Below are 13,219 nucleotides of genomic sequence, written 5' to 3' on the forward strand. Positions count from 1 at the left end.
GGTTGCCCTGCCTTCCACCCCTACTATCTTCTACCTGTTTTCAGACTGGTATCTCCTGCTGCTCTGGTCTCTTGTGTCTTACTGTATTCTATTTTGTGTCTTTGTCGTTCATACACCGTGTTCATTCTTGTACTTTTTGTGGGCCAGGATTATGTTGCTTCATCTCTGTTTGAATTTGCTCTTTCATGCAGCTGAGTTCTTCTGGGCATTCATTTGTTCAGTCAGTGAATATTGATTGGAGCCCAAATGTTGTGCTAGGGACTTTGCTAGGTCCTGGGTGTTGGTTCAAAGCCAGGATTCAGCCATGAAGGCAGCCATGGCTCCTGCCACTGTGGTGCTTACAGTTTAGTGGAGAAGAAAGATATTAAGCAAATTATCACACAGATAATTATAATTGTGAAAAGTGTTATCAATGTTGGAGAATGTATAATGTGGGCCTAAACCAGTTTGGCAGGGAAGACGATCAAGGAAGATTCTTTGAAGAAAAAGTATTTAAGTTCAGACCAACAGCATGTGTCAGAATCTGCAGGTCAAGAAAGAATGAAGAAGCTTCCATACAAAAGGAATTCTAGGTCATTCTCAACCTGGGTTGCACATTAACATCACCAGGTATAAGAGAGTATATGAAGCAGCTAGACTGGTGCTTCATACTGGTGCTTACTGGTGAGAGTATAAAGCAATGCAACTACTTTGGAAAACAGTTTGGCACTTAAAAGTTAAACATAACCCTGTCATATAACCCAGAAGTTCCACTCCTACTGGAACTCCAGATGAAAAACTTATTTTCACTCAAGAAAAATGAAAACCTATGTCCACACAAAGACTTGTACACGAATGTCCATAGCACTTTATTTGTGCTAGCTAAAAACTGGTGGATGGATAAACACATTGTGGTATATACATTCAGTGGAATACTACTCAGTGAGAAAATGGAGAAAAACTACTGATTCATGTGATACCATGGTTGAATCTTTTGAATGCTGAGCAAAAGAAGCCAGCCACAAAAGAGTACATACTGGTGATTATATTTCTTTGAAGTTCTAAAGCAGGCAAAACTAATTTATAATGATAGAAATCAGATCAATGCTTGTGTGAGGAGGGCAGTGCGGTTTGGCAGTGAAGTACCAAGTGGGAACATTTTGGGGTGATGAAAATGTTCTATATCTTAATTGGGTGGTGGTTACACAAGTGCGTATGTTTGTCAGACACACTGAACTATGCACTTAAAATGGAGACATTTTATTGCGTGCAACTCTGCCTTAAAAAATATCCATGCTCTATTTTTATAAATGTCAAGGCAAGGCAAAACTCATCTATGGCGATAAAAGTCAGAAGAACAGTTATCACTGTGGGGTGGGGTGAGGTGTAGTGGTCGTGATAGTATTGATTGGAAAGGGGCAAGAGGGAGGAAGTCTTCCTGGAGTATTTCTTGATTTTGGTGGTAGTTACTTAGATATATACATATGTAAAAGTTAATTGATCTATATGTTTATTTATATACTTTGCTGTATATATGGTATGTCTCAAAGAAAAACAGAAAACCAAAACTCCCCTAAAACCAAACCCATGCCTAAGTCCCATCCATTGAGATACTGATTTAATTGGTCTGGGACAGGGCTTGGGCCTCAGCAGCATAAGTGCTCCCTAAGCGAATCTAATATGTAGCCGGAGTTGAGAACCAACGTGCTATGTGAAAGGGAGAAACTTGGAACATGAAAGAAGGATTGCACAAAGCTAAGGGAGTTGTTGGACAAGAGACCAGAAAGGTGGCAGCTGGCAAATCATTCTGGACCTTACAGGCCACTTTAAGAAATTTGAACTTCATCTTAAGAGTAATGAAAAGCTTTTGAAGGGTTTTAAGTAGGGAGATGACTTGGACAGATAATCAGCTGGTATGCAGTAGCATTGCCTATAGTTAGCATTCCTGTCAATTGCTTGTTAAATATTCAGAATATCTCTCCTGTGAGGAGAAGAAGGTTTGGAATAGTTGAGGAGTCTTGAAGGACTGGTGCTTGATTAGAGGTGGGGAGTGAGGGAGAATGAGATGTCAAGGTTTCTGACACCAGCAACTGGAGAAGTGGGAACTTTGGCAGGGGGTGGGGGCGGGGAACTAATGAGTTTAGATTTAGACATTATGCATCCGTTGATGTTCCTGTCAGACATCTATGTGGAGATATTTAGTAGGTAGTTGGATTCTGTGTGTTTCTGAGGGTCAGAAGGGAAGCTTGAAGCAGAACCATCATCTTACTTTTTGGGGGGGAGATGGCAATAGTTTTTTGGGGGGAGATGGCATTTCTTTAAATGATAATTGAAGCTGTGAGGAGAGGTCAGATCCCTCCTGGAGAGAGTCGTCTGAAGAGAAGAAAGCCCGGGACCAAACCCAGATTCTTTAAAACTCCAACATTTAAAAGTCATGTCTGGAGGAGAAACCTGATTTGTACACTCAGAAAAGCAAAGATTTATTCATTCATTCAGCAGATCTATATTGAATACCTACTGTGTGCCAGGCACTATATGAGTCCCTGGGGATACCACAGGGAACAAAAAAGTTCCTGCTTTTGTGAGCCTTACTTCTACTGGGGGGAGATGGGCAGTAAACAAATCAACAAATAAGTGCATCATATGCAAGGTGGTGGTAGGTGCTATGAAAAAATGAAAAAGATATGACCTCTGTCCTCAGATATCCTCAAATAACTACAGTTGTAAGCTGACTGAAGTGAGGCCAGAAGAGGTACAAAGTCAGAAATGCTGGTGGAACTCAGAGGTGTATCTCATTATGTTGCATATTGGAGCTTTATACGTAGTCAATGCTGTGAATTTTTGTTTCCACTGAGGGCTTTCTTTAATTTTATTTCATGTGAATTAAAAAAATATTCAGATCACAGGTTAGAGTGAAAATATAATTATCTAGCATTATAATAAAGATATAATATTTTTTAATGTTTACTTTTGAGAGAGAGAGCGAATGGGGGTGGGCCGGTGCAGGGGGACAGAGGATCTGAAGTGGGCTCTGTGCTGACAACAGTGAGCCTCTATGTGGGGCTTGAACCCACAACACATAATATTTTTATTTTTATTTATTTTTTTAATGTTTTTTTTTTTTTATTTTTGAGAGAAAGAGGGGGGGGGCAGTGTGCAAGCAGGGGGAGGGGCAGAGAAAGAGGGAGACACAGAATCCAAAGCAGACTCCAGGTCTGAACTGTCAGCACAGAGCCTGACGCAGGGCTCAAACTCACAAACCAGAAGTTCGTGACCTGAGCTGAAGTTGGATGCCTAACCAACTGAGCCACCTAACCCAGGTGCCCCACAACATATAATATTTTAAAGCATGCTGGTAAGAATTATAAAAGCCTTTACTGACCACACACATATTGTAGGCCAGGCTTTTTTTTTTTTTTTTTTTTTTAACTTTATTTTTAGAGCAGTTTTAGGTTTACATCAAAATTCAGAAGGAGGTACAGAGATTTCCCACATATCCTCTGCCTCCACACATGCATAGCCAACCCCATTACCAGGGTTACTTACCAGAGTGGTACATTTTTTACCAAGGATGAGGCTACATGAATATGTTATAATACCCAAAGTTCATAGTGTGTTACCTTAGGGTTCACTCTTGGTGTTATATGGGATGTTATTATTACTTTTTTCACATGTTCTCCCTGGGAGGGGAGACATGGGAAGTCTTTGGGGTAGTCTTTTGCTGCTTGGGTAGCTGAAACCAGTGCCTGCTTCGTCCATAAGGAAAACTCTTCTGAATTCCTGCCCCTGCTGAGAGGAGTCGGACCTCTTCTTGGATATGAAGACATGATGTTCCAACAAGGGCAGGACCATCCCTCAGGAGGCTGGATTTCACTCAGTGTGGGAATCTGACTCCTCTTTCCTCTGTGGCTAGACCTACAGTGTGCTGTATTCCACGTGGGACCTTTCTTGCCAGAACTTCCTAGGTCCAGGGAACTAGTTTAGTTCCCTTTCTCATTCTTTACCCTTTTGTGTAGAGGGTACTTTCTCCTCCCACACCCCTTCCCTAGACCCCCAGCTCAGCCTCATTCTGCATTCTGTGCTGTTTTATCTCTGGAATCTCAAGGCCCTTGGTCCTTCAGTCTTCCTAGGGCTGGTACTCTCAGTCTTAACAGTCTTTTGAGTCCTTTCTAAGGGTAAGGGTGGATTCTGATCCCATCTAGAGTCACTGCAGAGCTTGCTGGTTGTGCTTGGGGGGTGGGAGGTCAAGTGGGAGAAATTAACAATCAACAAATGAGACCCCTGCTGGCAAAATTTATCAGTTTTCAGATTCCCCTCAGGTGCCAGCCACGTGGTAGGGAACAGTCTGACCAGCGCCTTTCTTTACTCCTCATCTGTACCTTCTTCTTTGACTGCTGTTTGTCCCACTTCTTTACCTTTGGGCTTGTGTCTCACATCAGACAATCCATGGTCAGGCTCAACTGCAGTGACTCTGCTTTGCAGGCTATAAATACGTGTTCTCAGGGGGATAAGTTACTGTTTGGTGACAAGAACGTGGCTGGAGGAGAATAGGCATCAGGTGGATGGTGGATATTGGTGGTGGGAACTGGTGGGTTGTACTCAGGAATTCTGTTGTCTTTGGGGGAGATATGGTTATGAATCCATTCATGCACTCATTCATTCATTCAGCCAGTATTTGCTGATTACATATTTGACAGGGTGGATGTAGGCCCTGAGGGTTAGAGTGAGTCAAACTTCGTCCTTGCCCTTTTCTGGATATGGCATGCAAACAACTTAGAGCATGAGAATTAATACAACAGAGTTATGTATAAAGTGCTTTGGAGCATAGAGCAGTAAATGATTAGCTCTGCCTGGAGAAAGGAGAGGAGATTCAGACGCAAAGGAAAGACTTTGTGGTGTTGGCTGCTAGTGGTTAACAAAGTGTGGTCTGCAGACCGTTGGGGGTCACCAAGATCTTTTCAGGGGTCCAAAAGGTCAAAGACATCTTAATAATAATGCTACGATGTTATATGTCTTTTTCTGCTGTGTCTACATTTGCAATGATGGCACAAAAGCACTTAGGTAAAGCTGCTGGCACCTTAGCAAGAGTCAGAGCAGTGGCACAGAACAGCACTGGTGGTCGTGGTATTCCTCACCAACATGCACTCTGTTTTAAAACATTTATTTTTAATTTTTTAATTATTAAAAATTTTTAAAAATAAATATAAAATGTATTAATTCTATTAAATTGTGTCCTGTTGAATACATATCTCTTTAGTATTCTGTGTGATGAAACAGGAAGTGTGCATAAACCACTTCTGTGTGTAGAAGTTTGATGCTTATTTCTTTCTCTAAATTTTTATTGAAAAATTTTTTAATGTTTATTTTTAGAGAGAGAGAGAGAGACAGAGCACGAGCGGGGGAGGGGCAGAGAGAGAGGGAGACACAGAATCCGAAGCAGGTTCCAGTCTCTGAGCTGTCAGCACAGAGCCCGTCATAGGGCTCAAACCCACGAACCTTAAGATCATGACCTGAGCTGAAGTTGGATACTTAACCCAGTGAGCCATCTGGGCGCCTCTGATGCTTATTTCAAGAGAGAGCATTCGTACCACTGAGCTGCAAGTTGAACTGCCTCCTTTTTTCAGGGAACACCATTTTTATGTGAAAGAATAACTGACAGGTAAACTATACTTACTCAGACTCACGTATTTGGCACGTATTTTCTTAAAAATGAATGAAGTGAGTCTGCTATTAAAGGAAAACAACTGGTAGTATTTATTGCCAACAATAAAATTCTAGTTTTCATTTAAAACTTAGAATTTTGAAAAACTTGGATCTGCCACTGTGAGCTTGACAGCTGCCCCAGATTTAAATCTTTTCTGATGTAATTAGTGGTGATATTAATAACTGTGATTATTTTGATATCGTAGAGATGAAATGGGTCAAATTTGGAAGTTTCCATGTGACCAGTGCATCATGTTACAAAATCACTCCTGGATAAAAGATCAAAGTGCAAGATAGACCAATAGATTTTAATATAATAGAGTACAAACAGTTCATTTATATAGTTTCAGATTTCACATTGCAACTAATCTTTAATAAACCTACTACTTGTCGATTTTGATGTAATATCAGAGAAGAATGTTCACAGATATCTGGAAGATTATTAAAATATTCCTGTCCTTTCCAACTACATATCTGTTTTGCTCTGTGATCAAAACAACACATTGAATGTGGACACAGATACAATAAGACTACAGCTGTCTTCTATTAAGCCAGACTTAAAGAGATTTGCAAAAATGCAAAAACAATCCCACTCTTCTCAGAAAACATTTTTTTCCAGGGATGCTTGGATGGCTGATTTGGTTAAGCATCTGACTCTTGATTTCGGCTCAGGTCATGATTTTACAGTTTGTGAGATCGAGCCCCACATTGGGCTCTGTGCTGACAGTGCTGGGCCTGCTTGGGATTCTCCCTTCCTCTCTCTCTGCCCCTCCCCACTCGCACCTGCATGTGCACACACATGCTCTCTCTCTCTCAAAATAAACTTTATTGTTATTAATTTTTTTTTAATGTTTAGGTTTGAGAGAGAGAGAGAGACAGAGCATGAGCAGGGGAAGGGCAGAGAGAGGGGGACACAGAATCTGAAGCAGGCTCCAGGCTCCGAGCTGTCAGCACAGAGCCCGACACAGGGCTTGAACCCATGAACTGTGAGATCATGACCTGAGCTGAAGTTGGATGCTTAACCAACTGAGCCACCCAGGCGCTTCTCAAAATAAATAAACTTAAGAATTTTTTTTCCAGAAAACAATTATTTTTCATAAAAAATCCTATTAAATTAATGTATAGGAGATTTATTTGTCTAAAATGAATTAATTGCTATTATTAGAATTTGCGTTTTAATTTCTAAAAAAAACGCCTGGGTGCCTCAGTCAGTTGAGCGTCCGACTTCGGCTCAGGTCATGATCTCACAGTTCGTGGGTTTGAGCCCCTCATCAGGCTCTGTGCTGACTGCTTGCCCAGAGCCTGGAGCTCTGTGTCTCCTTCTCTCTCTGCCCCTCCCTGCTCACGCTTTGTCTCACTCTATTTCTCAAAAAAAAAAAAAAATAATAATAATAAATAAATAATAAATAAATGTAAAAAAATTAATTTCTAATATGGTAGATATTAGTTTTGGGATTTTCAATTTTTATGTGTATAAAGGGGCCCTGGCACCAAAATATTTAAAAACCTACTCCTGTGCTACTCTTTTTACTTACAGTTCTCTTTTCTGCCTGAAGAAATCCTACACATAATTGTTATTTAGTTATTTGTTCAAAAAACATTGAGCATCTATCAAGAACCTGGCTTTTGCTTGCTGCTGGGGACATGGTCCCAAGCCCTTATGGACATTGTTTGATAGGGAAGACAAATGAAACAGAGAACTGAAACACAGTATGATAAATGTTATTGGTGATAGACACATAAATGCTGTGGGAATACAGGCTATTGTCGGAATCACTTGCTAACTCATCTAGAACATGTGACTGATTTTTCAAGCACAGTAGGGAGAGTGACTGAAGTTAGCAGGAAACTGTTCACATGTTGCTCTGGGAGGAAAGAAGGAAACTACAAGTGTATTGATTGTCATCTTTTTGCATGCCCTATGCTATGCTAGGCGTTGGAACAAACGTGGTCTTAATTTTCATAAAAACCCTGTCAGCAGAGATAATTATCCTCATTTTGCAAATGAGATATTGGAGGCTCAGAGAAGTTGAACATCCTGTCCAACATCATATAGATGTAACTAATGGAGCTGGGATTTTGACATATGTGTTCTGACTCCAAGTCCAGGGCTCTTTTATTAATAATGCATTGCTAAACGGGTGGATCTTCTAAGGTATTTCCAGGTGGCTCTGGGAAACCTTGCCAGATTGGAACGAAGGTATAAGAGAAGATAGAAGAGGTGTCAGGAAGGAGAGAGACAACCTAGGAAATGCTTGGTAGAAGGAGTCATTTGTGAATTTTGACTAACATGGTTTTTCTGGATAGGATTCTATGGCCTTAGGAGACATCAAGGTTTTATACTCCTTTATTCTCAATCCCTTAAATCCTTCTCTATGCCAGATGATGCCAACAGCAAAGGTCACCTGTCTGTCTGATCAGTTTACAAACCAGAGCCTAGCATTTGAAGCCTAAATTTCTTGCACCAGCTATAGGCTTTTGGGAGAGAGGCTGGCTGACCTTAGGCCGCTCATGCCCAGCCTGGAGGCCCCCAGTCCCTAGAGCTCAGCATTTAAACTTTTTCCAGTATTTAAAAAAGTTTATTATAGGCTTCTGGGTGGCTCAGTCAGTTAAGCGTCCGACTTGGGCTCAGGTCAGAATCTCGAGGTTCGTGAATTTGAGCCCTGTGTTTGGCTCTGTGCTGACCCTTCAGAACCTGGAGCCTGTTTCAGATTCTGTGGCTCCCTCTCTCTATGCCCCTTCCTTGTTCACACTCTGTCTCTCTCTCTCTCAAAAATAAATAAACTTAAAAAAAAAGCTCATTAGAAGTTGTGCTTTATGATAAACCTGTTTGTGGATACAGGCTAATGAAAAGATTGTATTTCTTTGCTTTGAGTCAGAAATCTGTCAACTTAATGTAGTTCAGGTGTGCTACCTAAGGTTTTCTAGAACAAGGGTCAGCAAACTATAGCCCTGGGGTCAAATCCAGCCCACTGCATGTTTTTTTGAATAAAGTTTTATTAGAACACAACTAAGCTCATTTACTCATGTTTTGTCTGTGGCGGCTTTTGTGCTCTAAGACAGAGTTAAGTAGTTGTAACAGAGACTATATGGCTCATAAATCCTAAATTATTTATTATCTGGCCTCTTACAGAAAAAGTTTGCTGACCCCTAGGGTAATCCTGATTCTTTCTGTCATGGTACTTAGCACATGGTGTTTTAATTGCCTCTGTCCCCTACTTTTAATAATATATATATTTAAGTTTATTAACTTATTTTTAGAGAGAGAGAGAGGGAGAGCGCATGTGTGTGCGCAGGTGTGCATGCATGTGCAAGAAGGGGAGGTGCAGAGAGAGAGGCAAAAAGAGAGAGAATCCTAAGCAAGCTCCGTGCTGCCAGGGCTCGATGCGGGGCTCAATCTCATGAACTATGAGATCATGACCTGAGCTGAAATCAAGAGTCAGGTGTTTAACCACCTGAGCCTCCCAGGAGCCCCTCTTCCCTACTTTTAAAACTAAGCTCCTTGAGAGCAGGGGTGAGATCTGACTCATCTCTCTTTATGCCCCATGCTGATTACAGAGCCTGACATATTAAGAGCACACAATAAATGTTGTTTAAATGGGCACATCATGTGCTGATTAAAAAGCTCTGATGGGCAATTTTTTTTTTCTCATTCTGATAGGCAATTATTTGTGCCTCTGATTAAGACAAAAACAGGGGGCGCCTGGGTGGCTCAGTCGGTTAAGCGTCCGACTTCGGCTCAGGTCACGATCTTGCGGTATGTGAGTTCAAGCCCCACATCAGGCTCTGTGCTGACTGCTCAGAGCCTGGAGCCTGTTTCAGATTCTGTCTCTCCCTCTCTCTCTCTGCCCCTGCCCCGTTCATGCTCTGTCTCTCTCTGTCTCAAAAATAAATAAATGTTAAAAAAAAATTAAAAAAAAAAAGACAAAAACAGAACTAAGGGAAGGAAAACATTATGTTGGTTATGCTTATCCCAGTGCTGTGTGCCTCACCTATGAACCAGTCATTACTTACTGCAATTTTTTTTCGATAGGTAAACGACACAATCATGCCAAGAGCTCTTGTTGGTGAGGAAGTTGAGAAACAATGCCTTAATCTTTGGCTGCATTCTACCACCACCACTTTACCCCACCCTCCGCTCCCCACTCCCAACTTAGCAGGACAAATGTAGTAGAATATACAGTTACATGGAGATATTTCTTCTTCATGTATTGTATTCTTCTTACTTGTCTTTTTTTAAATGTTTATTTTTGAGAGTGAGAGCGCGTGCGTGTGTGTGAGTGGGGGAGGGGCAGAGAGAGAGGGTAACAGAGGATCTGAAGTGGGCTCTGTGCTGACAGAAAAGAGTCCAGTGTAGGGCTCAAACTCCCTGAACCACTAGATCATGACCTGGGCCAAAGTCGGACACTTAACTGATGGAGCCACCCAGGCACTGCTTACTTTTTGTCTTCTATAAAGCCATTTCTTCAGTGTGCTTCTTACCATCTGTGACTAAGGGAAGATGAAACCACGCTAAAGCTGTTTGGTCACCTTGGCATAAAGATAGGTGAAGTACCGACCTGGGAGTCAGTAAACCTGGGCCCTTGCTGTGACTCTTCAGCTGTCTTTGATTTGGGGCACATCAGTTAACATCTGTGAGCTCCAGTATCCAACATGTTTTTATTGAGTCACATCTGGGACACTTGACACATTTAATATTTACATCTCTCCCTCATTTTGAAAAGGATTTGAGCAACTCGTGAGTGACAGAGAGTTGACTTGTCCTGTCTGTTCCCTGTCTCTGACCAGCAGTCAGCTGAATGATTAAATGGATTGGAGTGTTTTGGGACTTTGATCAGTGCCTCGGAGAAGGCCTCACAGCCACAACAGCCTCTTTACCCTGTCCTTGTTTTCTCTCCGGTGACAGCTTCTTCCTTGGGAGTAATCTGAGGAGTTTTTGCTGGAGAGAAGGAATCAAGATCAGGGTCAAAGGGAAAGAGGAATTTTAGAAGCTAAGAATTGGAAGACATACTAGAAACTTTACTTAAAATATCTTTTTCAGATAGTGAACTTGAGGCCTGGAGAAGGGACGTGACCTCACTTGGTAGAGCTAAGACTAGATGCCAGGTCTGCCTGCTGTGTGTGCGCGTGGTGTTTTCCAGGGTTCTAAGAGAGGAGTAGGTGGCCTCGGCTCTCGTGCTGGTTTTTGTGTCACATTAACGACTGTGTCGGTGGGTGCGGGAAGCTGTACTGAAGACCTGCCACGCTGTTGCACCCGGTGTGCCCAGGACCTTAGGTGTCTGAGAGCTATTTGCTGACCGTAGCTGTCAGTGGACGGGCATAGCATGTGAAGGGTTTCTCCAGTTAGTTTGTGACTGGCATTATGTTAATATTACCAGCAGTGACAAAGTGAACCAAAAGGAAAACTACATATTATCTTGGCATTGCAGTGAATGGGCTGTCTTCCTGTTTCTGGAAAGATTGTATTCACGTGCATTTATTTATTGACTGATGAAAAATGGTATTTCACTTGAATATGTATTTCTTTGCTTACTGGTAAGGCAAAAGTTTTTTTTCTGTGTTCATTGGCTATTTATATTTTCTCTCATTTATATTTTTTCTTGTGAGTTACCTATTCACGTTCTTTGTCTAGATCCCAGGGTATTCCCAGCCTTATGCTTGACTTTCCTGCCAGGGAGCCATCAGGATAATAGGACATTGTCCCTAAATGGGGGAACTCAGCACATCCTGGGGGGAGAGAGTTGAAGACTGGATGAAACACTTTTCTCACTGTACAAATAGCTATTTAAGTGGCTACACGAGGCTTGAGGTGCTAGAGGCTAAGGACACTGAGACAGGTGGGTAGCAGAGGCCAGCAGTGCCCACAGTAATGTTGTCTCTTGCTTTTCCTGTACAGAGTTTTGCCGGATTGACAAGCCCCTGTGCCACAGTGAGGATGAGAAGCTCAGCTTTGATGCAGTCCGCAGCATCCACAAGCTGATGGACGACGATGCCAATGGTGACGTGGATGTGGAAGAAAGCGATGAGGTGAGCTCTCTCCCCCTGCCGTGGCTCCCTTCTCTTCCTGTTTGGATAGTCCCTGAAGGCTGCCTAGACACTCTTCCCTTTGGAGAGATGTTCTTGGTATTGGCTTGTTCTCTAGGAGCTCCTTCCTGTCAAAGGGAGTGATTCTCAGCAGAACAGCCCCGTAGGAGCCAGCCTGTCCGAGTGAAGGCCTGCTGTCTGTATGCCTGGACTGGCTCCCATCTGCCTACTGGCTAGAAGTACAACACTGACTGAGCTATGCTGTTTGAGAGGGAGATAGAGTCCTGAGGTCGGTCTCTATAGTTCCCCTGAACCCATATTGTAATCCTGCTGCAGATGGAGGGCATCAGTCTGTACTTACTATGTACTCAGCCCTGTGTTGGCATGTAGGAGAGACATCAAAACAGTCATTATCTTGCCCTTTGGGAGTTTATAGTCTGTTCAGGAGGAAGAAACACATGTTCCTAGAAAGATTATTCTGAATTCCAGGCTGTGGTTGCTGGGAGCTGGTTGAGTGGTCCAGATAATAGGAGCGAGAGGAAACTCTAGATGGAAAAAGCTCTGTTATTGTTTCATCTTTTGGCATTACTACAGTTCCAATTCCACAGAGCCCAGAGTGCAAAGTCATCATGTGTGGAAAGATTGAAAGGTTTTAGTTGATTTCAAGCTCAACGTGGGCCAGCAGTTTGGTGAAGCTGCCAAGTTATGCCAAATCTTTAATAGTGATATGGTACGTGTCATGGGGAAGAGGTAAGCCTAGTTTTGAGTTCAGTCTTGGATCTCACATTGTCCAAGGTATTTGGAACAGTGTGAGCCTCTACAGAAAAGGGTGACCTGAATGCTGAAGGGTATGGACACTATGAAATGGAGAGCATTCAGTAAAACTTAGTATTTATGGGTATTTATTATGTATGTGCCAGGCACTATTGTAGACATGGGGATGTGGCAGTAAATAGGACACAGACATCTGTCCTCCTATCATTTACAGTCTAGTGAAGAAACTTGAGCCTGGAAAAGAACAGATCCGGGTAATATAATTTGTATCTCACATACATTAGAAGCGGAGGAATTAGATTTTTAAATAACGACAGTGATGGCGATGAAAACTGCAGCACCAGCTCTCCTTTATTGGATTCTTATTCTATGCCAGGTATCATGGTGTTAAGCTCATGGTGTTAAGGTAGTTGCTCTTTTACCTTTCATAACAGCCTTTTGAAGTTGGTATTATTGTCAAGGACTGGAGCCTTGGAAAGGTGAAGCATTTTGTTCAAGGACACATTGGATATGAGCACAGATCTGATTTCAAAGCTTGTGCTATTAAGTACCGCTATATTGTTTCTCTTAAACTAAAGGCAGGACCAGGACCAATGTGGGAAAAGTAAATTATGGCCATATTCTTCTAGAATGAAGAATCGTCTAATAGTGCCATCTTGTCTTAGGAGAGGCCTCCTTGGTAGGTACGTAGTAAACTCCCCGTCACGGAAGATGGGCAAGTAGAATACAGCGCTCTATT

General features: G+C 42.2%; 1 protein-coding gene across 5 annotated transcripts in view; it reads left to right on the forward strand.

The window, feature by feature from the left end:
• The window catches only part of STIM1 (stromal interaction molecule 1), a 185,567-nt gene that overhangs the window by 90,637 nt on the left and 81,711 nt on the right, over positions 1–13,219 (forward strand). For all 5 annotated transcript variants that reach the window (XM_045038805.1, XM_006937020.5, XM_019811914.3 and 2 more), the window contains exon 2: positions 11,579–11,709. In XM_045038805.1, coding sequence (XP_044894740.1) covers positions 11,579–11,709 — 131 coding nt within the window. The remainder of the gene's footprint in view (positions 1–11,578; positions 11,710–13,219) is intronic.

Source organism: Felis catus, chromosome D1, assembly GCF_018350175.1.
Source record: "Felis catus isolate Fca126 chromosome D1, F.catus_Fca126_mat1.0, whole genome shotgun sequence".
Taxonomy (NCBI): domain Eukaryota; kingdom Metazoa; phylum Chordata; class Mammalia; order Carnivora; family Felidae; genus Felis; species Felis catus.